Genomic DNA, 19,024 nt, shown 5'->3' with positions numbered 1-19,024 from the left:
ATTTCTGATTCGATTTATTAGGGTTCTCTCTCTCTGTTTCTTTGTGAACGTTACTAGTGGTTTATCTATCTTATTTATTTTCTCGAAGAACCAGCTCTTGGTTTCATTGATCTTTCGGATTGTTTCTTTGTTTTCCATGTTGTTGATTTCTGCTCTAAGTTTTATGATCTCTTTCCTTCTGCCCGATTTAGGCTCTTTCTGTTGATCCTTTTCTAAGGCCTTGAGCTGTGAGGTCAAATTGTTTATGTGCATCGTTTCTATCGACTTAAGATATGCTTGCAGAGCTATAAAATTTTCCCTTAATACAGCTTTCGCTGCATCCTATAAGTTCTGGTAGTTTGTGTCTTCATTCTCATTTGTTTCCAGGTATCTTTTGATTTCATCCTTGACTTTGTTCCTGACCCACTCGTTGTTCAGCATCGAGTTGTTTAATTTCCAGGTGTTTGATTTGGTTCTCCATGTCTTTGTGTGATTCACTTCTATCCTCAGTGTATCATGGTCTGAAAAGATGGCTGATACTATTTCTATCTTCCTGATTCTGTTGAGGTATGTTTTGTGTCCTAGCACATGGTCTATTTTGGAAAATGCTCCGTGCGCGCTGGAGAAGAATGTGTATTCTTTCTTTTTGGGGTGTAAAGCCCTGTATAAGTCCATAAGCCCTTTCTCTTCTATTACTTCTTTCAAAGCCAATAATTCCTTGCTGGGTTTTGTTCTTGTTGCTCTATCCAGAGGTGATAAGGCGATGTTGAAGTCTCCAAGTACTATTGTATACACCAATTTTTATCTTCCTTAGACTAAATGGCCAATTTCTTTTCAACCATTCTTCACTGTTCATGGCAGTATAATAGCAAATTTACCTTCATTGTACTACCATTTCTCTGTTGGTAGCCTTGAATTAAAAGCATTTTAAGATTCTTTCAGAGGTTGGAAAGGCTTTCTCCTTCTTATGTATATCAGTTTCACTTATGTTCAATGTTTGCAGCAGACTTTAATTCATTGTTTAATGACTGTAAATGATTGGTAATAATTGTGCATTTGTACTCACGTTACTAGTGGGTTGGATGCTTAGGACCTTTTTGTGACAGAATTCTGCAGGCTTTAGTACAGCGGCTATTTATAGACTGTCAGCTTCTAGTCTCTGTTCAACCTGATAACTCATATAACTGAGTCATTTTGTGATGTGATGGTCAAGAAGAGGCACTGGACTCTCCTCACTCAACCAGAACAGTAACAGCAAGTGTGAAGGACCAAACCACACTGGTCACAATGGTAAAGCAACGCAAAAGCCCACCAAACTTTCTTATTCACGAGGCTAGCCCAGAAGACACCAACAGTACTATAGCGTTAGACAACCTCTCTGACAAGGAATTCAGAATGGAGCTACTTAGGATGCTTAGGGAACTAAAAGAAACAATGGAAACCAATGCCAATAAAAGACAAGAGGATTTGAAGGCAGAAATAAGGAAAATGCAATCGGAAATGGCGGACCTGAAAAACCTGGTAGCCGAATTGAAAACCTCAGTGGAAGGCCTCAGCAGCAGAGTAACAGCAGCTGAGAACAGAATCAGTGAGCTCGAAGATCAAGTTCAGAGACTTGTCAGAAAAGAGCAGAAAATGGAAAAGAGACTCACAGTTTGAGAACAGATGGCAAGAGAAGATCGTGATGAAGCCAAGAGGGGTAACATAAGAATTATTGGAGTCCCAGAGGGACAGGAAGAAAACCTTGATGAAGAAGAAACTGTCAAAGAAATCATTGCTACAACGTTTCCAGAGCTGAAGAAAACTTGTGACCACATCCAGGAGGCCCGAAGGGTACCGGCTAGAAGAAATCCGAATAAAAATACCCCAAGACACATCCTGATCAAAATGACCAAAACCTTAGACAGAGACAAAATTCTGAAAGCGCAAGATCGAAGAAAGAAATCTCTTACAAAGGAGCATCCTTAAAATTCACAGCTGATTTTTCTGATGAAACCCTCAGAGCCCGAAAACAGTGGTGGGACATAGTGAAAAAAACTCAATGAAATAAATGCTTCTCCAAAAATACTTTACCCAGCGAGACTCTCATTCATAATAGAAGGAACAACACACAGTTTCACAGACAAACAACAGCTCAGGAACTTCATAGACTCAAAACCGTGGTTACAAATACAACTAAATGGGCTACTTTAAGGCAAGACAGGCCTCTCAAATACACCAAATTTTAACAGAACAATGGGACAAAATCCCATAACAATAATCTCTCTCAATGTCAATGGGCTAAACGCACCAATTAAAAGACATAGAGTGGCAGGATGGATTAGAAAATTGAACCCAACATTCTGCTGCCTGCAAGAAACACATCTCAATAGTCAAAGCAAACACAGACTCAGAGTCAAAGGCTGGAAAACAATCCTACAGACAAACAGCTCCCAGAAAAAAGCTGGGGTAGCCATCCTAATATCAGACCACATCGATTTCAGAGTGAAGAAGGTCATAAGAGACAGTGAAGGCCATTTCCTATTTATCAAGGGATCTGTACAACAGGAAGAACTTACAATAATAAATGTATATGCACCTAATGAGAGACCAGCAAAGTACTTAAAACAACTACTCATAGATTTGGAAAAAGACATCGATAGCAACACAATCCTAGTGGGAGACTTCAACACCGCTTTGTCACCTCTTGATAGATCAACCAGACTCAAGCTTAGAAGGACATACTTCATCTGAAGGAAACAATGGAAGAAAGGGACTTAGTAGATATATACAGGACACTTCATCCACAAAAAGCTGAATACACATTCTTCTCAAGCGTACATGGAACGTTCTCCAAGATAGACCACATGCTGAGCCACAAAACATGCCTCCATAAAATTAAGAAGATAGAGATTATATCAACAATCTTCTCAGACCATAATGCGCTGAAATTAGAAGTAAATCACATACAAAAACAGAAAACTAAATCAAACACCTGGAAATTAAACAGTGCGCTATTGAACAACGAGTGGTTTAGACAGGAAATCAAAGAGGAAATCAAAAGATTCCTAGAAACGAATGAAAATGAGGACACGAGTTACCAAAACTTATGGGACACAGCAAAAGCGGACTTAAGAGGAAAGTTTATAGCTCTACAAGCATTCCTCAGAAAGGAGAGCAAGCCCACATAAATAAACTAACCTCACAGCTTAAGAACTTGGAGAAGGACCAACAAAAGGAGCATAACCCTAACAGGAGGAAGGAAATAATAAAACTCAGAGCAGAGATTAACGAGATGGAAACCCAGAAAACAATCCGAAAGATCAATGAAACCAAGAGCTGGTTCTTTGAGAAAATTAACAAAATCGATAAGCCCCTAGCAAAACTCACAAAGAAAGGGAGAGAGAAAACCCTAATAAACCGAATCAGAAATGAAAAGGGGGTCATTACAACAGAAACTACAGAAATTCAAAGGATCCTCAGGGAATACTTTGAAAAGCTTTATGCCACGGAACATCAAAACCTCGAGGAAATGGATAAATTCCTAGACTCCTACAGACTCCCAAGGCTGAACCAAGAAGACCTGGAATACCTGAACAGACCTATCACCATCAAAGAAATTGAAATGGTAATAAAAAGTCTCCCCAAGCACAAAAGCCCTGGCCTGGATGGATTCACCAGTGAATTCTTCCAAATCTTTAAAGAAGACTTACTCCCAATCCTCTTTAAGCTTTTCCATGAAATTGAAATATCAAATGCACTTCCGAACAGTATCTATGAAGCAAATATCACACTGATACCAAAAGCAGACAGAGATAACACAAAGAAAGAGAACTACAGGCCAATATCCCTGATGAACACAGATGCAAAGATCCTCAACAAACTACTAGCAAATAGAATCCAACTACTCATCAAAAAGATCATACACCGCTCTGGAAAGAAAGATGGCGGCCGCACGGGAGCCTTGTGGAAAGCAGGTTTGAGCCGGGGCTGGCGGGAGCGGCAGGGACCTCATGGGAAGGGGGGCTTTGTGGGCCGTCCCCCACGCCCCACCGAGGTCGCCAGCTGCCCCCCACGAGCGGCTCTCCGGCACGGCCACGGCCCCGGAGGCACAAGGACTTAGCACAGAGAACCAGCCGCTTGGAGCAGAAAAGCAAATGGACTTGTGTTAAACCGCGCCACCAAGCCTGCCCGGAGGGGAAAGGGCGTTGACCGGCCCGCCCGCTCCTCTCTGGAAAGAAAGATGGCGGCCGCACGGGAGCCTTGTGGAAAGCAGGTTTGAGCCAGGGCTGGCGGGAGCGGCAGGGACCTCATGGGAAGGGGGGCTTTGTGGGCCGTCCCCCATGCCCCACCGAGGTCGCCAGCTGCCCCCCACGAGCGGCTCTCCGGCACGGCCACGACTCCAGGGCACAGAAACCAATCTCTTAACTAGCTAACTTTTAATAGAAATTCTTCCAGGGTCAATAACTAAAATAGCAGAAATTCAAAACCGCGGCCGCGCGACATCATTTTATTCTTAAACCAAGTTGTAGAAAGCAAATCATTTCACAACGCTGTTTCAGCATGTCTGATTGTGGGGGGTGGGTCGTAAACTCTAAACAATAATTGTGCATCTTCTATCGAAATAATCTATCTAGTCAAAGTAGATAGAGTATTAACTAGAACTCATCTGCCTCACAAGAATTGGGAGGGGTGGGAGGTGGGGGTCTATTGGGATTCGGGGTTAAAAATGAGTATTGGTAAAGGGAAATGTGTTTGGTATCTACATGACTGAGACCTAAACCCAAAAGCTCTGTAACTTTTCCCACAGTGATTCAATAAATAAATAAATTATAAAAAAAAAAAAGATCATACACCATGACCAAGTAGGATTCATCCCAGGGATGCAAGGATGGTTTAACATTCGGAAATCAATCAACATAATCCATCATATCAACAAAAGAAAAGATAAAAAGCATATGATCATATCAATAGACGCAGAGAAAGCATTTGACAAGATCCAGCACCCATTCATGATGAAGACCCTTGCCAAAATGGGTATAGAGGGGACTTTCCTCAGCATAGTTAAAGCCATCTACCACAAGCCTACAGCAAGCATCATCCTCAATGGGGAAAAACTGAGAGCCTTCCCTCTAAGATCTGGGACGAGACAAGGATGGCCACTCTCTCCACTGCTGTTCAATATAGTACTGGAAGTACTTGCAATAGCAATTAGGCAAGAAAAAGATATTAAGGCCATTCAGGTAGGAAAGGAAGAAATCAAGCTCTCACTATTCGCAGATGATATGATACTATACTTAGAGAACCCAATAACCTCCACCAAAAAAACTCCTATAAACAATAGACTTGTATAGTAAAGTTACAGGCTATAAAATCAATACCCAAAAGTCCATGGCTTTCCTATACGCAAACAGTGAGAGAGAAGAAAGTGACATGAAAAAAACAATCCCGTTCACAATTGTGCCCCAGAAACTCAAGTACCTAGGAATCAGCTTAACTAAGGAAGTAAAGGACTTGTACAAAGAAAACTACAAAACGCTACTTCAGGAAATAAAAGAGGACATGAGGAAATGGAAAGACATCCCCTGCTCATGGGTCGGGAGACTTAACATTGTCAAAATGGCAATACTACCAAAAGCACTGTATAAATTCAATGCAATTCCTATAAGGATACCCATGACATTCTTCAAAGAAATGGAGCAAACACTCCTGAAATTTATATGGAACAATAAGCCCCCACGAATAGTTAAAGCAATTCTTGGGAAAAAGAAAATGGGAGGAATCAAACTCCCTAACTTCAAACTTTACTACAAAGCAGTAATAATCAAAACAGCATGGTACTGGAACAAAGGCAGAACTGCAGACCAATGGAACAGGGTTGAATACACTGACATCTCCCCTCAATCATATGATCATCTAATCTTTGATAAAGGTGCAAGAAATGTGAAGTGGAGTAAGGAAAGCCTCTTTAACAAATTGTGCTGGCATCACTGGACGGCTACATGCAAAAAATGGGCTCAGAACTCTGCCTAACACCATGTACAAAGGTAAGATCAAAATGGATTAAAGACCTCAACATCAGACCAGAAACCATAAGGTACATTGAAGACAAAGTTGGCAAAACCCTCCATGACATTGAGGCTAATGGTATTTTCAAAGATGACACGCCACTGGCCGAGCAAGTGAAAACAGATATAGATAAATGGGACTATCTTAAACTAAAGCTTCTGTACCTCCAAAGAAACAGTGACCAAAATACAAAGACAGTCTACAGAATGGGAAAGAATATTCGCCGAATACACATCTGACAAGGGGTTGATATCAAGGATATACAAAATACTGGTTGAACTCCACAAGAAGAAAACATCCAACCCCATCAAAAAATGGGGCAATGAAATGAACAGAAACTTTCTCAAAGAAGAAATCCGAATGGCAATAAAGCACATGAGAAAATGCTCTACATCATTAATCATCAGGGAGATGCAGATCAAAACCACAATGAGATACCATCTCACACCTCAGAGACTGGCCCACATTCAAAAGAACAAAAGCAACCGTTGCTGGCATGGATGTGGCGAGAAAGGGACACTCCTTCACTGTTGGTGGGAATGCCTACTGGTTCAGCCCTTTTGGAAAACAGTATGGACGTTCCTCAAAAAATTAGAAGTTGAGCTCCCATTTGACCCAGCAATACCACTCCTGGGAATATATCCCAGAGAGGCAAAAATATGTAGCCGAAGGGACATCTGCACTTGTTTGTTCATTGCAGCACTCTTTACAGTAGCCAGAAACTGGAAGAGACCTGAGTGCCCAAGAACAGATGACTGGTTAAAGAAACTTTGGTACATCTACACAATGGAGTACTATGTAGCTCTTAGAAAAGATGAAGTCATGAACTTTACATACAAGTGGTACAATATGGAAAGTATCATGCTAAGCGAAATGAGTCAGAAAGAGAGGGATAGACATAGAAAGATTGCATTCATCTGGGGGATATAAAATAACAAAATATGAGATTAATACCCAAGAATAGCTGAGATCAACACCAGGAGGATTACTCCATAGCTTAGAGGCCAGCCTGGTATTCTAGGGGAAAGGACAGTTCAGATGGAGAAGGGAACACCAAATGGAGGGTGTTTGGAGAATCCTCCCAGGAGGGGAGATGCAGGTTGAAAGTAGACTGGACTGAACATGTTTGCCACTCAATGCCTCTTTTGCTGATCACAACACCCAAAAGGAGAGAAAGAACAAAAGGGAACGCCCTGCCACAGTGGCAGGGGGGGATGGGGGGATGGGGGGGTAAGGGGGGAGGGATATTATCCTGGTGGTGGAAAATGGGCACTGGTGGAGGGATGGGTATTTGATCATGGTATGACCGAAATCCAAGCACAAAAATTTGTAAATCTACAACTGTACCTCGTGGTGTTTCACTAATAATAATAATAAAAAAATAACACTAGAATTGGGAAAATCCGTGGAACAGAAAAATTTTGATATGTACAACTGAGTTACCATAAAATGAAAATATTATAAACATATCTAATCTTTATTTTGTTACTAATAATTTCTATAGTCTTTTTCCTTAATGGTTTTGAAAATATTGTTTTTACAGATGGTCTGTAAAGTAAAATGATGCAAACAATTAAAAAAAAAAGAGGCACTGGAAGCAAATGCAATATCTTGGAGCTTGTAGATAGTTCAACCAGATAAAGCCTAAGAACTTTGGCTGTATTTCCACTGCCCTGAAATCATAAACCATCCCACATTAATAACTGCTTGTTCAATGAATGACTGACATTTCATCTTGTAATTCGTCTTAGTGCAAGAATGTGGGAGTCATTTGGAACCGTAATTATGTCATTCATATCATCTCTTCAAATTTCATGGTGTCATATTGAATATGTTCTGACGAATATATTTTATGAAAACTCTTTCAGCCAGGTTGATGTGTCTAGGCCCTGGTCTTAGAAAGATGAATATAGGCACTGATAAATGTTCATAATCATTATAAGATTTACATTGATACTTTTTGGGAAGAACACAATAGTAAATGAGAGAACCAGAGAGATAGTACTGTAGGTAGACTTGATATGGCTGACCCAGGTTTGGTACCTGGTACCACCATATGAGCACTACCAGGAGTGATTCATAAGCAGAGTCATTAAAAAGTTCTGAGCATTGCTGGGTGTGGTCCCCAAAACCAAACCAAAAAATTGAGGAATATGCATTAAGTGTTCTTCTTCTCTGATTTCCACATTTCTTAAAAGGAAATAAGCATGTAAATAACCAAAAGCAGAAGTGATAGTTTCATGTATTTTTGAAACATAAATAAGCTAGTCATTTATTTGGCATTTTTTCCCAATTAAGCTTTTGCTAACAAAATTCAGTAAAAGTATATACATATATATGTATATATACGACTAACTTTGATCCAGATATCATTTTTTTATTTTTGAAAATAAATACATAAATATTGAAATTGATAATCAACTTGAAAACAAAGTACAATACATGAGACATCTTCAGAATCCCCAAAGTCAACAGAGATAGCAAGATGCTAGGATAAGGATTTAGGTAAGAGTCAAGGACTCACATAGTCCAGCTCAGTTGGCATGAAAATCTCAAACACAGTAGCATGGGCCCAGGGACTCTGCTTAAGCCAGAAAGACAGGAAGCCAGGGTGAGAAGGAAAATCATCCTTGAAAAGAAGTAGGAGGTAAATCTAAATCTTAGGATCTACTTGGTTAGAGATATTCTGGCTCTCTGTAGTTACTTTCTACTAAAATCCTGAAGGACTGTCGCTGGAGAAATGTGAGCTCTCTCCCCCAAACTTACAAGGAAATAAAAAGATAATTAGCAAAGATGTGGAAAATAAGAAAGCCCTGGGCTCTATGATGGAAATGTAAAATGATAACACCATGGTGGGAAAAGTATGGAGATTTAAAGACATTAATTATCCTGAATATAGTTAAAATAATGATCCCCAAGAGATTTCTATACTTATGTTTATTGAGATATTATTCACAACAGTCAAAATATGGAAAAATTCAAATACCCACAGACAGATGAATGGGTGAAGACAACTTTTCTACACAAGTAAATGTATGTATAATCAAATGTTGTCAATTTTTAAACAGAAAATTCTACTATGTGCAAAAAAAAGCATGGATATTGAAGAGATTATGCTGAGCAAGTGTTAGTGACTGGAAAAGCAATATTGTGTGAGCACAAATATTGGGGTAATCAAAATAACCACATTCACAAATAAAAACATTGGAGTTATCAAAATAACCATATTCACAAATAAAAACGTTAAAAACAAAAAAAAAGTTAAAACTTTCCAAAGTAGAAGGAAATGTCAAATGATTTGATGGATGAGTATAAAATGGAGTCTACACCAGGAGTAAATTTCAAGCATCTTTGTACAACATAGTATATGTAGGTAACTTAGAATGTTCTTAGAATGTATTGTGAAGGCCAAATAGATATTATAGTGGGTAGGGCTCTTGTCTTATGCTCAGCTGACTTGACTCCCAGCACTGAATATGATTCCCTGAGTGCTTCCAGGAGTGATTCTTGAGCATGAAACCAAGAATAAGGCCTGAGTAAGCACTGAGTGTGGGCCAAAAAACGAAAAAAAAAAGTGTTATGATTTGGAATATATGCTGCGTATGTTTGCCATGAAAAGAGCGGGGGCACAAATAATTGAGAGGTGGTTATTATTACCTTATTGTTATGATGTATCAAAGGTGTGTGATATACCTTACCTCATCAAATTGTAACACTTTAATAAAGTTTATACTAAAATATACATAAATAAAATTGAAATGCAGTATTTTAACAGCTTATTTTTCTCCTTCAAACTGTTATTTATTTACCGTTAGAGATGATTAGGAAGGAGTCATGGGTTAGAGTGGAGAAAGGGTTATGCCCTCATAGACTTATTTTTTTTATGCAAGTTATCCTGATTTATACTCAAACCTTTTCTGTCCATTGGACAATAATGAAGGAACCATCATTGGATTTCAAGTCTCTATTCCCATTTACCAAAGGAACGGATATGTAAAGCCTCTGCATCACCTAGAGTGGAAACTATGTCTCACCTAGAAGAGACCAATGTCTATCACCTAAGGCAGAACAACAAGTGACAACATTTCTTAAAATAAGAGCAAAAAACAAAAAACAAAAAATCACAGGAAGGTGATTCACAAGGACTGAAGGAATGGGAAACAGTTTTTCCTATCCAATCTTGAAATGCTTAACCAGGAAAACAAACTTGCTTAATTTGATAATAGCCTATCCATTGGGAGAAACAGTGACAAGGAAATGGAGGTTCTTCCAATGACAGCAAGCCCCTTAGCAGGGTATAAAAGGGGAGGTGGGGGCAGGAGACTCCAAACTTCTCAATCCACTCCATCTTCCTGGAAACCCACCCAGAACCTCCTCCTTCTGACACCATGGTCAACTCGTGTTGTGGCTCCGTCTGCTCTGAGCAGAGCTGTGAAGAGAGTTGCTGCTGCCAACCCAGCTGCTGCAGACCCCACTGCTGCCAGTCTGTGTGCTGCCGCCCCAGCTGCTGTGGTTCCACCTGCTGCCGCCCCTGCTGCTCCAGCTCCAGCTGCTGTGGCTCCAGCTGCTGCCGCCCCTCTTGCTGCATCTCCAGCTGCTGCCGCCCCTGCTGCTCTAGCTCCAGCTGCTGTAGTTCCAGCTGCTGCCGCCCCAGCTGCTGTATCTCCAGCTGCTGCCGGCCCTCTTGCGGTGGCTCCTCCTGCGGTGGCTCCAGCTGCTGTAGACCCACCTGCTGCATCTCCAGCTGCTGCCGTCCCTCTTGCGGTGGCTCCTCCTGCGGTGGTTCCAGCTGCTGCCGCCCCACCTGCTGCATCTCCAGCTGCTGCCGGCCCTCTTGCGGTGGCTCCTCCTGCGGTGGTTCCAGCTGCTGCCGCCCCAGCTGCTGCATCTCCAGCTGCTGCCAGCCCTCTTGCGGTGGCTCCTCCTGTGGCGGTTCCAGCTGCTGCCGCCCCAGCTGCTGCATCTCCAGCTGCTGCCGGCCCTCTTGCGGTGGCTCCTCCTGCGGTGGTTCCAGCTGCTGCCGCCCCAGCTGCTGCATCTCCAGCTGCTGCCGTCCCTCTTGCGGTGGCTCCTCCTGCGGTGGCTCCAGCTGCTGCAGACCCACCTGCTGCATCTCCAGTTGCTGCCGTCCCTCTTGCGGTGGCTCCTCCTGCGGTGGTTCCAGCTGCTGCCGCCCCAGCTGCTGCATCTCCAGCTGCTGCCAGCCCTCTTGCGGTGGCTCCTCCTGCGGTGGCTCCAGCTGCTGCAGACCCACCTGCTGCATCTCCAGTTGCTGCCAGCCCTCTTGTGGTGGCTCCTCCTGCGGTGGTTCCAGCTGCTGCCGCCCCACCTGCTGCATCTCCAGCTGCTGCCGCCCCACCTGCTGCCAGACTACCTGCTGCCGCCCCGCCTGCTCCAGTGCCTCTTGCTGCTGAGCACCCTCACCTGTGCCCACCTGCACTCTGTCAACCCATCAACCCACTTCCCCATGTAGTTCCACTCTGAGCTGAGTCAAGATGCCTATGGAAAACCCCCCACTCATCTTAAGTTGCGTTTTCCTTCAATACTGAATCCATCAATATTGCTATCACTCTCCCAAACTAATTCAAAGCTCCAATTTTCTTGATTATCAACATTTTGTGATCCCAGCGTAGATGTTTCCTGCCACATTTTTTCATGTGATGATTTTATTAAAAATTAAATAAATTTTAATTTCCAGGCATACAAATAATAAGGTGTGTGTTTCACTTTTATCAGTTGTTTGTGGTTCCTCTTGTCAAATAGTAGATATATCATAGGATTTTAGGATTTCATGTCTATCACCAGTGTTCCTCATTCTGTTGGGGCCTTTCCCAAACAGGGCAATTATTTGGGCCTCACCAATAGTGCTCAGGTATTTGTTTATGGTTCTATATTTGGGGGTCATTTCTAGTGGTGCTCAGGGCTATGTGTTGCCTAGGATAAAACTGTTTTCCACATGCAATGCATGTGCTCAGCTCTTACAAACTTCTCATATAGAGTTCCTGTAGAAGCATGCAGGTAGAAGTATGTAAAAATATATAGAAACAACTTCCCCAGGAAAAGAAGGTGGTTTTCTATGACTGAAGCAGGAATGCCTCATAAAGATGTTCTGATGAACATGCAAATTCTGGGTAGTTCAAACTAGGGGGATTCTAGCCAGGGCAGTGCTCAGCCAGAGGGTGGATAAATGCCCAACTCTTCCCTTGGAATGGGGGAATAAGACAGCCTCAGTAATCCTGATGCGATTGACTCTCAACTGTCTACACTGATGTGCAATCAGCTCATCATTATCTATGCACCTCCATCCCTGAGGTGACCTGGAGACTTTTAAGTATGACACTCAGACTAATACAATATTCTGAATCCCTTATATTGTTTCTGCACCTGAAGACACTCTATGCAAATCACAGTATTATTTCATTCAAAAACATTTTTGCACAATATAAGTATGCGTGTGTATATTATGTCTAAATATACCTGGCATGGGTGAGGTCCTCTTAGTTCCCTGAAGCTCCCTCCACCAAAGTTTCTACTTTCAGGTGACTGACTTCCTTGAGGGATATATGCAAGTTCTGAACTCATGGTTACTATATCCTCCTGTGCCTTCTTTCCAGTGATAATATTAAACATATTATTCCTTCTTCATAGTTTCTTCCTTGTCTTCTCCTGGCTCTAGAAATCACAGTGATAAGGTGACAGCATAATCAGACTATATTAGGTTCTTTGGGGAATTATTTCTTCACCTGCTGCAGGATCATTGATCCACAGGGAAATTACTCCGCCATGGAAGTGGAAAATGGACATTCCCCGGATGAATTACTGGCAATGAAATTGAGGGATAACCACTTTTCAGTCCTTAGTGTATGGTTTAATGGCGTTTCCAGTGGGGAACAGGTTTATTTTAATGCCAATAATCAGTGTCAAATCAGTGTCCAACGCATTCAAATATATCAGTGTTCTAGTTTAATGAAGATGTAGTTTTCTGTGAATAAACATTTATGTACTGGTTATAGGCCTTTCTCTTAGAGAATTGACCTCCTTTAGATGTGTCAGTTTTTTCACGTCTGAGAACTGGCTTGGGTATGGAATTTGGGTGAGAAGATGTGTTTTGATTGAAAAGTTTGACCTCACTCAAAAGGTTTACTCCTTCTTCACTCTTTTAAACACTTAGACCCTCATACCTATACTGACTGCCTGGAGGATTCTATGTTCCCTTATCCATATTGATAGATTTGTGGACACTATTAACTTTGATCCTATTGCCTTTCCAATATTGGTGCCTGTCACAGTATATTCACATATTTCCTGGGGTTAAGTATCGCCTCCCAGCCAGTAATATTTATGGGTATCATCATTCTTTTTGCTGCCACGGAGGACAGTCCCATATCATTATTCTCTAAAACAAGCTCAGATTTCATAGCGTGGGCATCTCCAGGTTTCTTAGTGAAGCTCATTCTTTATCACCATAGCAGACTGTCCCTGAGTCCTCCATTGGAATAACCATTTATTTTATTCTCTGTATTATCACTAGGTACGGTCACGGTCATGGTCCTCCCGTTGTTCATCGATTTGCTCTAGCGGGCTTAGTAACGTCTCCATCATGAGACTTGTTGTTACTGTGTTTGGCATATCGAATATGTCACGGGTAGCTTGCCAGGCTCTGCCGATCACTAGGTACATTATGTACATTATAGCATATCTTTTTTGAGTGGGGAGGGGAACTTTCTTTTGCTCAGGGGTTACCCCTGACTCTGCGCTTAGGAATTACACCTAGCAGTTCTCGAAGGACCATATAGGATCCTGGAGATTGAACCCAGGTTGACCACATGCAAGGCAATGCTCTACCCACTGTCCTTTCACTCTGCCTCCCCATTATAGTGTATCTTACCTCTTTACACCTCTTGTTCTTTCCCTCCTCATCTGTGTGTTGTGTGATATTAAATTTATACTATTGTTGTGTAGAATTACCTCAAACTTAGCAATTTAAAACAGCAAGATTTTATCATCCTATACTTCTATGAATTAGGAATCTAGGCACAGCTCAACTGGATGTCTAAATTAATTGTGATTTGAATATTATGATCAATGTTTTAGGTGCCCTGGGGTCTCCTCTGTCTCTCCTCTTATAAATAATCCACTTCCAGGTTTATTTCTATGCTTTATGATTAGGTCCAGTCCTTGTGGATTGCTGTGGAAAGATTCTCAGTTACTGGCTGTTGTTCACTGGAGACTTCATCCCCTTTGTTCCACAAAGAGCTCAACTACAGAGCAGTGAGTCATCAAAGTCACAAGAGTCAGAATTGAAAGATATTATCTTTTGTTACTTAATCACTTGATGCTGCTTATGTTGTTTGCTACTAGCATATTGTCAACGAATGACGGAATCACATAAAAGTTTATTCACAGAAAACTACACCTTCATGAAACTAGAATACTGATATATTTGAATGCTTTGGACACTGATTTGACACTGATTATTGGCATTAAAATAAACCTGTTCCCCACTGGAAACCCCATTAAACCATACACTAAGGACTGAAAAGTGGTTATCCCTCAATTTCATTACCAGTAATTCATCTGGAAAATGTCCATTTTCCACTTCCATGGCGGAGTAATTTCCCTGTGGATCAATGATCCTGCAGCAAGTGAAGAAATAATTCCCCAAGGAACCTAATATAGTTTGATTATGCTGTCACCTTATCATTGTGATTTCTAGAGCCAGGAGAAGACAAAGAAGAAACTATGAAGAAGGAATAATATGTTTAATATTATCACTGGAAAGAAGGCACAGGAGGATATAGTAACCATGAGTTCAGAACTTGCATATATCCCTCAAGGAAGTCAGTCACCTGAAAGCAGAAACTTTGATGGAGGGAGCTTCAGGGAACTAAGAGGACCTCACCCATGCTAGGTATATTTAGACATAATATACACACACATACTTACATTGTGTAAAAATGTTTTAAAATGAAACCAGTATATTATTGAGATAAAAATATTGCAAGAGGATTGATCTTTAATTGACTCTATAAGACACTGAGGATATTCCGAAGGGCATCCATCAGATGGTAAAACAACTTGTCTTTATTTGATGGGAATTTCTAGATTGTAACTCTCTAATCCCTGAGTTCTGAGTACCCTCCAACTCCAAGTCATGAGAAAATGGAGCTATTGGTCAGAAAGCGTGAATAAATTGGCAGTAGCCAAAATCAATACTGGTGCTTCAGTATCACAGCTCTCTCCATTAGCTAGTGTTAGAAGGATCAACATTAGAGATCTCAAATATGTATGTCCAGCTATTGGTAGCACTGTAGCACTGTCCTCTTGTTGTTTATCAATTTGCTCGAATGGGCACCAATAACATCTCCATTGTGAGACTTGTTGTTACTGTTTTTAGCATATCAAATATGTCCCGGGTAGCTTGCCAGGCTTTGCAGTGCGGGCACAATACTCTTGGGAGCATGCAAGGCTCTTTGAGAGTGGCGGAGTAATTGAACCTGGGTAGACCATGTGCAAGGTAAACGCCATAACCTCTGTGCTATCGCTCCAGCCTATATCTATTTACAAAATTACTCAAATGTGAGTAGAAATTATGAATAGATATGTCCATCAAATTGTAATATTGGATAATGTGCATTAATACCAATTATCTTCATTAAATTATATTACTGGTTTTTTAATGTTGATTTACCACACTGTATTACAATTGTAGTGGTGGTTTGTGTGGTCTTCCTGTAAAATGCTAATTCTCACCCCACGAGCGGCTCTCTGGCACGGCCATGGCACCAGAGGCACACGGACCTAATCCAGAGCCCAGCAGTTTGGGGCAGAAATGTGAATGGACTATGCACTAAACTCTGGCGCCATGCCCCTCCCCCCCCCCGGGAGGGAAAGGGTGTCTGTCTCTTCCACCTTTTTCCCTCCCAGCAGCACGGTGGCCGCCACCTCAGAGCTTATTGGAAAGCCAGGTATGAGCCAGCTGTGATGGGGCAACTGCAGTCTCATGGGAAGTGGGGCGGAACTGGCTCATCCTTCAAGCTCAACTGAGTCCCTGAGTTGCCCCCCACGAGCAGCTTTCTGGCACGGCCATGGCACCAGATGCACAGAAACCAATCTCATAATTAACGGCTCTTGGCAGAAATTCCTCCAGACTTAATTAATAAAATACCAGAAATCCAAACTTGCATGGCCGGTATTACGACCGTGCGACATCATATGGTTTTCATAACCAGCAATAGAAAAAAGATTATTTCACAATGTCTTTTCAGCAGTTCTGATTGTTGGGGGAAAATTCCAAACAATAATGGTGCATCTTTTATCAAAATAATGAAGTAATCAAAGTAGAGAGAGAGTTAAGTAGAAATCATCTGCCTCACAGGCAGCAGGAGGGGCGGGAGAGGGGTATATTTGGGTTCTTGGTGGTGAAAAATAATTACTGGTGAGGGTAGGGGTGTTTGATCATTGTATGACCGAGACTTAAACCTGAAAGCTTTATAACTTTTCTCACGGTGATTCAATAAATAAATAAATAAAATGTTAATTTTCTGAGAGCAGATTTTACATCCCGTTTTGGCCACAGTGACTGGCAACAAGTGACCCTTAAACCATTCACTCAATGAATCTATCTTAACAACAAAGGATAGAGGTCTTCCTTCAAAGCTTCGATGAACAGGATGAAACATAGGTAATTCAGTGTAATTTCATACACCTTCAGCATCAACATAATCTGGTGTCATGTTAGAAAAGGGAGACTTGGGGCCAGAGAGATAATACAGTGGGCAAGGTGTTTGCTTTGCCTTGCAATCAGCTGACCCAGATTTAATCCCAGGTGCCACATATGATCTCCCAAGAACCACCAGAAGTGACTCTAACACAGAGCCAAAAATAAACCCTGAGCACAGCGGGGTAGCACCCCCCCCAAGTCAACAAAAAAAACTAAAAGAAAAGAAAGGTAAAATAAGAGAAAAGTAGTAAAGAAAGGAAAGGGAGAGAAAAGAAAGGAAAAACGAGAAGAGAAAAAGAAAAAAAGGAAAGGAAAAAGAAATCCCGAGTTTGCTCCTTTGTTGAAAATTAGCTGTTCATATACTTGAGACTGTGTCTGGGCTTTAGATTTTATTTCAATGGTGTGATAGTCTGTCTTTATTCCAATACCACATTGTCCTGATTGCTACAGCTTTATGTTCTAATTTAAAGTTGTTGAAAGAAAAAGCCTCCTATTTTCTTTTTTTCCCCCTACTTTAGCTAGCAGGAGGATTTCAATACTCCACATAAGTTTCAACAGCACTTGGTCTATGTCTTTTAAAAATGCTATAAGTATTTTCATAAGACTGCACCAAATCTGTATAGAACTCTAGATAGAATTGTCATTTTGACAATATTAATTCTCCTTAAATAAAGGATGTGTTTCCATTTCCCTTTGTCATATTTTATTTCTTTTTTTAATGATTTTTAGTTTTCTTAATTTTAGGTGCAATTGTGAGTGAGAATTTTAAAAATTTCTCTCTTCTATTTCATTGTTTGCTAATAGAAATGCAGTGGATTTGCGCATTTTGATTTAGTAGCCTGAGACTACTGTATAAGTAAAGAGTATATACAAGTAAATAATATACTCTGTACTTTATGCTTTGTTTGAGTATACATACTTTATTAAGAGTATGAAGTGTAGCAAGAATGTCTTTTTAACAAATGGTGTTGGGAAAATTGGTAAGTTATATGTAAAAAAAAATGAATTCAGACCGCTATCTCACACTTGAACAAAAGTCAATTAAAAATAGGTTAAGAATCTTGATCCCAAACATGAATTCATAAATATTGAGGAAAGTATGAGAAGAACTCTTAATGACATTGAATCTAGAGGCGACTTCAGGGATTTAATGCCCATGACCAACCAAACAGAAGCAAAGATAAGCAGAGAAGACTGCATCAAAGTAGGAGCTTCTGCACCGCAAAAGAAACAATGATTAGAATAAAAGGACATCCTTCAGACTGGGAGAAAATACTTGCCCACCAATAATCTGACAAAAAGCTAATATCCAAAATTATATAAGGCCCTTGTAAAACTTAACAGAAAACAAACAACTGCATCAAAAATGGGGTGAGTGGATGAACAAACAATTCTTTAAAAACACAATGATTACCAACAGATACCCCAAAATGTGCTTTTCATCAATTTTCCTTCAGGGAAATGCAAATCAAAACAACAATGATATATTATCACACACCAGTGATATTAGGATACATAAGAAAGAATAAAAATAACCAGTGTTGAAATGGATATGGGGAAAAAGGAACCTTTAGCCATTGTTGATAGGACTATCAACTGAATCAATCTCTTTTGAAAACCATATGGATATTTCTCAAAAAAACTGAGAATTAAAATTCCATGTGATCCAGAAATTCCATTTCTTAACATGCACCCTAAAAGGCACCAAACACTTTTTTAAAAAAGATATTTGCACTCTTAGTTTCCTTGCAGCAATAGTCACAATAGTCAAGATCTGGAAACAAGTTGAATGTCTAAGAAAAGATGACTGGATAAAGAAACTGAGAATGAAATATATCGTGGACTACTACTGGACTCCAGGATAGAACATTGCAATTTACCACTGATGAAACTGAAAGGTATCATGCTGAGTGATGTCAGTCAGAAGGAGAGGGACAGAAACAGAATGGGTTCTTTCAAGTATGGCAAATAAAGAAACATGGTGTGAGAATAAGAAATAGTCAAAGGCACCAAACTGGGAAGTGGTCTTCAGAGCTACACTTAAAAAGGCAGCAGATGAGCTGTTTGGGAGGGGACCCTAACACAATGAGAGAGATAGGTAGATACTCTGATGGAGGGTGTGGTGTTGAAACATCGCACACATGAAATCCTATCATTAACAATATTATAAATCAGTCTTTCAATGTAAAAAAGAAAGAAATGCATACTTTCAAGATCCACACTGCAATCAGAAATTGGATAGAATTCCAACAACTTATAACAGCCTTCCAGATC

The 19,024-nt window shown here is 40.7% G+C and overlaps 1 protein-coding gene across 3 annotated transcripts; it reads left to right on the top strand.

The window, feature by feature from the left end:
• Positions 1 to 10,415: 10,415 nt before the first annotated feature.
• LOC130035648 (keratin-associated protein 4-3-like) lies at positions 10,416 to 11,441 on the top strand. Of its 3 annotated transcripts, none has more exons than XM_056127474.1 (2): positions 10,416 to 10,516; positions 10,577 to 11,441. In XM_056127474.1, the coding sequence occupies exons 1-2, from the start codon at positions 10,416 to 10,418 to the stop codon at positions 11,439 to 11,441; spliced, it is 966 nt and encodes a 321-aa protein (XP_055983449.1). The 3 variants fall into 3 exon arrangements, with proteins under 3 accessions (XP_055983449.1, XP_055983450.1, XP_055983448.1); XM_056127475.1 differs by having other exon boundaries at positions 10,416 to 11,085; positions 11,296 to 11,441; XM_056127473.1 differs by having other exon boundaries at positions 10,416 to 11,441.
• The last annotated feature ends 7,583 nt before the right edge of the window (positions 11,442 to 19,024 follow it).

The sequence above is a fragment of the Sorex fumeus genome, unplaced genomic scaffold (assembly GCF_029834395.1).
Source record: "Sorex fumeus unplaced genomic scaffold, SorFum_2.1 ptg000063l, whole genome shotgun sequence".
In the NCBI taxonomy this organism is placed as follows: Eukaryota; Metazoa; Chordata; class Mammalia; order Eulipotyphla; family Soricidae; genus Sorex; species Sorex fumeus.
The sequence above is the reverse complement of the archived record's forward strand: the minus strand, read 5'-3'. Positions and strand labels throughout refer to the sequence as shown.